General features: G+C 38.5%; 1 protein-coding gene across 1 annotated transcript; it reads right to left on the bottom strand.

The window, feature by feature from the left end:
• Positions 1-322: 322 nt before the first annotated feature.
• On the bottom strand, positions 323-4,166 carry LOC117297653. The gene is made up of 2 exons (XM_033780803.1): positions 3,722-4,166; positions 323-2,996 (listed from the first exon to the last, which is right to left on the bottom strand). The coding sequence occupies exon 2, from the start codon at positions 2,872-2,874 to the stop codon at positions 1,657-1,659; it is 1,218 nt and encodes a 405-aa protein (XP_033636694.1). The 5' UTR covers positions 2,875-2,996; positions 3,722-4,166; the 3' UTR covers positions 323-1,656.
• Positions 4,167-9,362: the final 5,196 nt, after the last annotated feature.

The raw sequence follows: 9,362 nt of genomic DNA, 5'->3' as shown, positions 1-9,362 counted from the left end.
TATAGCCCGCCCTCTTTTGTCAGATTATTCCCCCAAAATTTCAGGGCTCCATTTACTGTGTCCCCACCCCCCTTTTTGTTTGCTCTTTCATAAATGTATTTTAAAAAATGTTTAAAAAAATGGTAGTAAGCTTTTCTTTCATCATCAAAAGGCCTCAAGTAATATCGGCGTATACCATTCCTAAAGAGGGATTGGACCTTTTGAAATCAGAGATAAAAGAAAAACCTATTATTGACCTATATCTTTTTACTGTTTCAAAAACAAAGATTATTATTTTGAATCTTAGGCCTACTTTTTGTTTAACTTGACAGAAAGACAAATATTTCGTTTGCATAATATTGTACTTTATTTGCATAATATTGTACTTTACTAATGAGCTTCATACCCTTTTTCACAAGATAACAATATTTGCTTCCGCATGCAAGTAGTTTCAAACAAAAATCAATGGAAGACATTCCACTCGTTTCCAGCAAATAAAAGACAGCTACAAAATGAGTTTGCGCAACAAAATAAGCTAACTAACAAATACAAGGCTGTATCCACTCCATCGGCGTGGGGTGATCGTATCGTAAGCTAGTATCAACAACGGATTCAAAGAAACTGGCACAAACAAAACGTACAAACAAAAATGCAATAAACCAGATTAACGAGCCTACACTCGGCTGGATGGAAAGTATCGACAATGAAATATCCGTGAGGGCAAATAATGTGTGTCACCCCTTTTTTTTTTTTTTTTTTGGAAGTAGCTCCCTATATCAATAACTCTGCCAAGAATGTGCTCTTGACAAAATTACTTTATTATGCATAAAAGTGTTTATTAGTTCGCGAGATGATGCATGACCGAATGTAAAATTTATAGTGTTTTCCCCAGTGCCGAATTTACCTTGGAAAAGTACTTTCACTTTATTTTGTGTGTCACACCTTATTATTAATAGCCTCCTGGATTAAATTAACTTGTTTGTTATCGATGATTGGCAATTTTCTTTTTAATAGGAACAAATTTAAACCATGGCCTGATCAACCTGCGGTAGGTGTAAACAGTTCAAGGCCCCATTTCTGAGCTGCTTAATATAAGCAACAAAAGTAGGCTCCCCAAAAAAGGATAGCCAGCCAAAATACCATGTCACATGTACAATTTGTAATTGGTATCCTGCTAATTTATGCTAAGCAGAACATTCTTAAGCAATATTTCCTGCTTAAGGAGCTCTTGGGCCCTGCTCTCAAAAGAATTCTCATCGGGTTGAACTGTTTTTTGTCCATGATACGATTTTCCCACCCTAGAAGTGGTCGCACTCATCGTTATTTTTCTTTTGAAAGTAACTTAATTTGCATTCAAATTGGTCAATCTACCACACAAAGCTGTGCCAGTTGAGTTAAACGGAAGAAATTTATCAATAACGTGTTAATGGAGTCATGACTCCAACACTATAGTTGTTAAAACAACATATGTGTTTATGTACACGATGATAATTACTGGCTGACTTTTTGGATGGACTGTTTCTATAACCAACATGTGTCATATCTGAATTTTGATCTTTTGTAATTGTTGATAATTCCATCGTTGATCCCTCATAAGTTGATGATGTTTTCTGAGTTTTGCAACTGTCCCAAAAGTCCAATGATCCTCGAATCACCTAATATCTCCATTTTACCAAATCACGGTACATCATTGCTAATCGCGTCTGAACAGTTGTCCCCGTCGAATTGTTGGAGAACAAGCTCACCCCTCCTCAACCTCTCGAGCTCTTCCTCGGACTCCAACCCTAGCCAGATATAAAGCTCGTCGTCCTTATCAGCATTAATAAGGTCCATGGAGCGATTCAGGGCAGGTATGGTGTCCCCTCCATCGAATGGATTCTTTTCCTGTTCGTAGAATCTGAGCGGGATCGTGTTCTGTTGGAAAACGAGTGTGGAGAGTGGCTTTGGTCGTTTAGTTGAGGGTTTGGCATTTGAGACTTGGGGCTTGCTGGAACGTTTACTGTCAGCCCGGTGGTGGGCGGTTTCACTACCCAAAGTAGGATCTACCAAGAAAACTCTACGTTGGGGTGCCGTGCCATTATCATGCTGGGCCGTACTGGTGCTCATGTAAAAAGATCCAACCATTTCATTGGGTTTCTTCTTGGCCAGTCCGCTGTACAACGCTGGTGTGCCTTCGTGCCCAGTATTAACACCCGGTAGTCGAACAATCTTGTGGCTTTGCGGGACACTTTGCAGAGAGGTATCTGTTCTCATCTTACCCAATAGCTGGGGTAGACTCATTTGTCCTGGTGCTGTCTTTGTTCTTGATATCTTAGGTTCACCTGCGGCACCTGTAGGCTTGATCGGAATGTTATTTCCATCTTCACCTTGAAGTTCTTCTAATTTGGCTCTATTGCGTTCTGTCAAAGTTCTGTGTTCGGCGTATGATTTACTCAGTGCATTAAGAGACCTGTTAAGATGAGACTCTCGTGCCATCTTGTTAGCGTATTCCCTCTTCTGATCTCGCCGAACGGACCCTACAACCTCGGCCTTGTGGTTCTCACGAATCTCAATCTTTGGCAACATCTTCCGTCGTCTTGCTGCCCTGGTTTCCCTCTCCCATTCGTTCTCTTCCTCTTCGCACCATGCAATCTCCCTCATCTGACGCCTCTCCTTGTTCTGTTTCTGTAGGGTCTGGAAGAAGTCGATGCGCTTTTGGATCTTCTTCTGTGCTCGGTTCAAATCGGCGTTGAGTAGACGCAGAGTTGACTCCAGCTGTCTGAGCTCACGTTTGCCCTCAAGCTGGTACGCTACGTTCCGTTCGCGGCCGGCGTACGTCAGACGAGCGTCCATTTTCAGCATCAGCGTCCTAGCATCGTCCCTCTTCAGATCCAACTTATACGAACCCCTCACCATGTTTCCTCTTAAAAGTATCACCTCCTGACGTCGTTACTTATCAAAGAGAGTCAAGTCGCAGCACTATGATGATGTTGCTGATCAAAATGTCAAGTTCCGTTTGGTCGCATCATTCGTTTCACCTGTTTCAAAAAGTGTAACATTATAATCATTAGTAATTCTACATGAAAAAGATTTGTTTTTGTTTTGATACAAATCAATGGAAAATTGCATACGATAAGTAATGCAAACCAACCGATAGAAATAATTTAATCACTTCGAATTAATTTAATTTTTTCTGAAGACGTAACCCAATTGAGTAAACTGTCTGAAAGACTATACTCTATTTGAATCCTAGTATACACGTATCCGCAAATCTATTTATGTCTAAAACAACGTGTTTAAGGTGTGATAACTGTTCAAAATAACTCGTTCAAATTGAAAACTGTTTTCTACCGTCGCTTTTTTGATAAAACATAGTCTTGAATGGGGAACATTTTGCATAGCGGCAATAAATATTAATGAAGTTCTTGCCTTCTTTCCCTTTTTAAAACAATAGCGGCAATAAATATAAAGTAAATGGAATTCGGGCTTTCTTTTCCTTTAAAAAATAATCCTTGAATAGGGAACATTTGCATAAATGGGGAATATATATATATATATATATGTATAGAGGTATCGGTGGGGAGTAGTGAGAAATTGGAGTCTGGATGACTGGGTGCGCGGATGCGTGGATGCAAAGTGGGTAGGCCAGTCCGTTTTGGCTGACTGGGCATCCATGCAGCCTTGGATGCGTTGACGTACAGTGTGGAGTGGCCCTGGATTCTATAGTTGTACCAACAAATTTGTAATCTAAAACAATTCTTACCAATAAAGGGTTGGCGTGTACTTCAATCTGTTTGTATGCAGCAAAGTCTGCGGTGAAGGTGTCACTTGAATATAACTCAACATTCATGATGAAACATTAATGGTGTTATTATTCTCCATGTGATTGAGTTATCCGCGAATTCCTGGTTTTTAATGCCACATAACAACAGAAGTATTCCTCCAGTAGTATTTCAAAGTCTTGGTTGATGTTTTGGTTTGTTTTGGCAAGAAGACAGATCAACATAATCGACCTTGTGAGAGTGACAAACCGAGCTAGTTTTAACACAGAGGTTTTAACAAGGAAGTTTTCCACGTCGCCAAGCAGGTTATTCCGCACGTATCACTGACGGTACCAAGTCAACCGTGGGTCCGTGTTTCAAAGTAAAATTTTCCCCCATTGTGTTCCTGTTGCCACGCTGGTTGACAACATCAACAGCAAATAATACAGGCCTACCAGACTTACTATCACCCTGCCAAAGGCAATTTATGTACATTAACTTTATAGTTACAACTACACCATCAAGTGGTTTTATGGGGGTTGGTTGGGGGGGGGGGATGTGCTCGACTATAGTCAGTGGCTAGCCGCACATGCCTACCGATGTGGAACAAAGTAGGTCTACTTTTAGGAAGTCAAAATAATGACCATCCTAGTCATGAATTTCCCATGAACACAACTTGATTAGTATTATATGTAATCAAAGTCCAAAACTATGGATATCATATTTTATATAACAAAACTTTGAATGAGTTTATACACGTAACAATATTAATAATGGGCCATTTGGAGCTGTTGACGACTGTGTGTGCTACTGCTGCGTTCACTGTTCCTTTCAAACATTTCATTCACCCTGTGGCTATCAAAGGCCTTGCTTTTTGTGTCCTTTCTTCGCATTTTGATTGAATATTGAAAAGGTCCAGGATATAAGCTAGACTAGTTTGTTTGGTCTAGCAGCAGTTATTGGAAACTAGGTCTAAGCAAGTCCGGGTTCGGGGAACCAAAAAAAAAAAAAAATTTTACGATGCTGGATTTACACGGTGACTGTCGTCAAAATATTATTCTGTTGCCACTAATTATGCAGCCATACGTTTTCAGTAGGCTACTTCTGACAGCTATGTGGGGCAAAATAACAGTTCGACAAACTAAAATTCCAGAAGTATCCCTGCTGACAATTATCCATGGATTCAAAATGACACAGTAGTATTCACAAGTATTGTCAATAACTTGATATGCAGATTGCTTCTCGCCATTTAAAGGCCTTTGTGTGCGTCACACCTTTTTAGCGGAAAGACGCCGGTTAAACAACAATGTGCGTGTATTGTAATTGTAAATGCAAAGCAGCATCAGCAAAAGATCTCTAAGCAAAAAAACAAAAATCAACAATCAATCCCACGCTTATAAGACCATGATGAAAATATCAAACACACACGAAGAATCTTGTCAGCATCAAAGAAACTGTGGCCTTTTTCGAATCAACGGCTTTGGCTTTCGCTTTATCAAGCTCCGTTAACTCGTCTGAAACCCTGAACACGAATGCAAAGCACGCACAATTTGTCAACACAACCGCGGGGCCAAGCTAGCCTGAGCCGAATCTGGAGCCGAAGCCGTGGTTTCAAAAATAAAAAGGGCCTATTAATGTTTCCTACTACTTGAGCATGGTATCCACAGGGACATCCTTCACTCACTTCAAACGGGTACAGTAGAACAACATACGGGCTCCCCTGGCCTCTATGCCAACCCCGATTTAGTAGAGCGTGCATTATGTGCTCATACTGAGGATTAAAGCTGTATAAAGTCACTTTATATTCCGATCTATCACAGAAGCCATATATTGACCTCAAATTGAGTGCACTTTGCCAAAAGGACATTGACTTGCTATTGGCGAGATTCTCTTGTTCAACTACTGTTGAAAACAAGAGCAGAAGCTTTTTTAGACATCAGCACAAAATAATTATTTCAAAATACATCAAAACAAGATTCTGGTGAAAATAAACTTTGCACACACACTTCTGGCGAGAACATGGCCAAAGAACAGTTAAAGTGCTGGTCATGACTAACATTATATTTAGCCAGTAGGCTACTGTTCTTTGGCATAAGTTCTTCCAAAGTTCAGTGACTTAAAGGCAAACCACATTGTTAATAATCAAACTGTACATCATTTCCATTTTGAATTCGTTGTTGTCCTTTATTTGAATCTGTTCGCCTAACTATGAGCTTGGTTTTTGTTTTTCGTATCGTCGTGTATACAGACAAGGTTGCATTTGGCACCCGGTGGCGCTGCAAAAGTGCAAAGCCAGCAAAGCAATGATTCTCTATCACATTCGATAAAATGACAAAACACTGGTTCAGTCAAATTGAGCATGCAACTGATTCGTCAACTTGAGGGTTTTATACATTATGCATTGGTCTTTCATGCAATTTTGTGTAGCATTTCTGGAAAGTTACGCCGCACCAGTATGGTATATAATACAAACTAGCTTTCTGATTTTACTAGTTTACCGAAAAGCAATTTGTTTCCCCTATAACAATGTGTCATACCTTGACTTCGCCCTCACAATGATTAATACATACGACTCTAAATCTATAGCATACCTCCATACTAACACCGGTTATTTGTTAAATCCTGATATAGTATATAAAACTGTGTAGACAAGTTTTTGCATTTAGCAATTTGGCAGTAGTTTTGGTTGTTAAAATTCTGATGATTATTTGTGTGTGTTTTGATTAGGTTCAGCGCATCTCAAATTCTAACAATATTCTAAGTCAAGACTACATTTAGCGGTCAGTTTTGGTAATTCTAAGACTGCTACGAAATGATGATTAAATTTATTAGATTTAAGCCATAGATCAAAATGTCCCCCAAGTATTGCACCATGTTGTTGGTTAGATTATAAATGAGGAGTCAGGGAACCAAACATTACAATTAGTGATCTTCTTTGATAACTGGTGCGTATATAAGTCCAAAATGCACCGATGATGATTGGTAAACCTGTGACGTAAAGACATCCACAGCCCCTGGGGGAAAACCCCAAAATACTCCAACCCGTCATAAAACAAACATGAGCGCAATTTACACCAAAGACGAGCCAGCCATGCACGTCATCCGATTGCGAGACGTTGTTTGGCCAGCCTTTAATGTACCGTGCGCGTCTCAGTATTTCGAGATATGAGCAGAACGAATTGGCGACGGCATAATTGATAACCATCAGCCAACATCACACCCACGCCCTGAACACACGTGTTTTACTCCTTAATACATATATTAGTTTTATATTTATGACAAAATAGTTGAAAGTCGTGTCCCTAGATTCAATAATATAGTAGTATACAGCTTTACATGAATACACAGTAGCACCAGGTGGTATAGCCTAATAGGACACCAGACACAAATAGCTTACATTGGTTTCGACGCACAATAAAAAGCACACCTTCATACTGTTGTCTATAGCATAACCAAATCTATAACCCCTCAAAGTAAAATACCTTACAAACAAAATAAAGTTATAAATATATCTTTATATTACATAAATACTCTTCAAAATACCAGACATGTTATGTCATCTGAAGGGAGCTCAGTCAAATAACCACTCTTACAAAAGTTGAAAAATAAACTTAATTTACATGTTAAAGTCACAATTAACTGTTGAAACTTAGAGATTATACAATGTTACAAAAGATAGGGTTTGTATTGCATGTCAAGCGAACGTATACTAAACACGAATGACTCAAACATTAACGGAAATAATGTTTCGATCATAATCCCATTAAATCGATTTGTAACAGTAATGAGCCTGAAACGATTGTCAACAACCTCGAAACAAATAAGACAGATAAAACAAAAACAACTAATATGTTTCGATCAAAGTTGTTTAAATGTTTTTTGAATGTATTTTGCTAATGCGAAAGTCTGAATTGACGTATAATCCATACACATTAGGTCAAGCAGTGCTTCATAATAGGTAGGCCTACTAACTACATGTACCACTCTAAAACTCATGGATCAAAGTTGACCCAGATTATCCGAGTCCCGTGAGGCCTAACCAATTTTGGGTCAGTATGATGTGGAATCCGTGTCAAAATTATTCAGAAGTGGGTCAAACTGACGCAGAATCCAACTTTAAAATATTTCATTGACCAGGTCAGTCTGACCCAGTAAAGGGTCAGGTGCCATGGGACCCGGGTCAATTCTGACCCAGATGTTTTAGAGTGAATTACTTATGTTGTTTTATTGCAGAGTGACGAGCAGTTTTTGATGTTTTCTCTCTCACGTTTGAAAAATATTTTAAATAGTCTTTAGACACAAAAACTGCCTACAATTGGTATACTATGGGCCTATTGTATAGGCTTGATATTATTTATTATTGCAATGGGCAGAAAAATGTATTGGTGGACGATTATTACACGGGGAGGCGAGCACAGACAGTGGTCAATCACACAGTCACCATGGAACAATACATCAAAAAATGTCAGAATAAGTTGTCTTCGTTAATGATACAGCATCAACAATGGTGAAACTCTACTCGGTCTACGGTTTGTTTATACTACTTCAACCAACAACACTTCCTCTTCCATCTCAGTTTATATTAAATTTTGTTTTTAGCGAAAATTCGAAAAGAGTACTTTTTTCATTATCTGAGTAACATTTAACTTGATTTCTCCAAAGTTACGTTTTTATACCAATTTTGCAGTTATACAAATAGTTCAACTTTTTTGAAGTTGTAATTTCACAAACAACAAAAATGCTTTACCAAATCTAGTACTTATTACCTAATGGGCGGAAGAGATTTTGCAAGTTTACATTTTATACAAGATTCAATATACAATACACTGGATTCGGGTTTCATCATCGACTACGTATTTAGACTATAGTAACATGCAAATTGTTACTTTATTACTTTCTTTCCATTTACTATATCTCTTTATCAATAACATTTGTTGCCAACGTAAGTTATGAGGTCATATTGGGGTATTTGAAGCTGGGAAATGGCAATATTGCAACACAAATTGTGGTATCTATTTTGACAGATTGTCAATGTGTAAATGCAGCTGCATAATAGTGAGGATTTACATGTACGAATCAAAAGCTGCTTCGGTTAGAGCTGTTGTCTTTTTCAAACGGTTGTAAGAGAGTTGTAAATATAATCAATTTCGGACATCTAAATGGATTGTATACGTTTGGTAATTGGAACCCCTGTTTGTTTCAATCCATAAATGTAGATACACACACCAACACGTGAAAAAAAAATTAAGTTCAAAAGGTGGATGCGCTTTCGAGATATGCCGAAAATCTGGAGAGGTTATGTCCCAGCAGGAAGAATTATCTGCAATTGGAATACACTATCTGAGAAACGTTACTGCAGTAACGTTTCTAAGACTAACTTTTTGGGGGGATTAAAAGTGATATGTTTTTTCATAACCGCAGTATTTCAAAGTGAAAAGCTTCTCAGAATGCATTATACCATCCAAAGCTGCCGTATTCTTTTACCAAGTATAAGTTGTTTCAGAGTCATTACCAACCGTATACAGGGGTGGATTTCACAAAGGTAGTCCTAACTTAGGACTAGTCCTAAGCAATGCTAAGAGATAGGACTGGTCCTAAGTTAGGACCAGTAACTCATCCTAACTTAGGACTGGTCCTATCTCT

Source organism: Asterias rubens, chromosome 1 (assembly GCF_902459465.1).
Source record: "Asterias rubens chromosome 1, eAstRub1.3, whole genome shotgun sequence".
NCBI lineage: Eukaryota > Metazoa > Echinodermata > Asteroidea > Forcipulatida > Asteriidae > Asterias > Asterias rubens.
The sequence above is the reverse complement of the archived record's forward strand: the minus strand, read 5'-3'. Positions and strand labels throughout refer to the sequence as shown.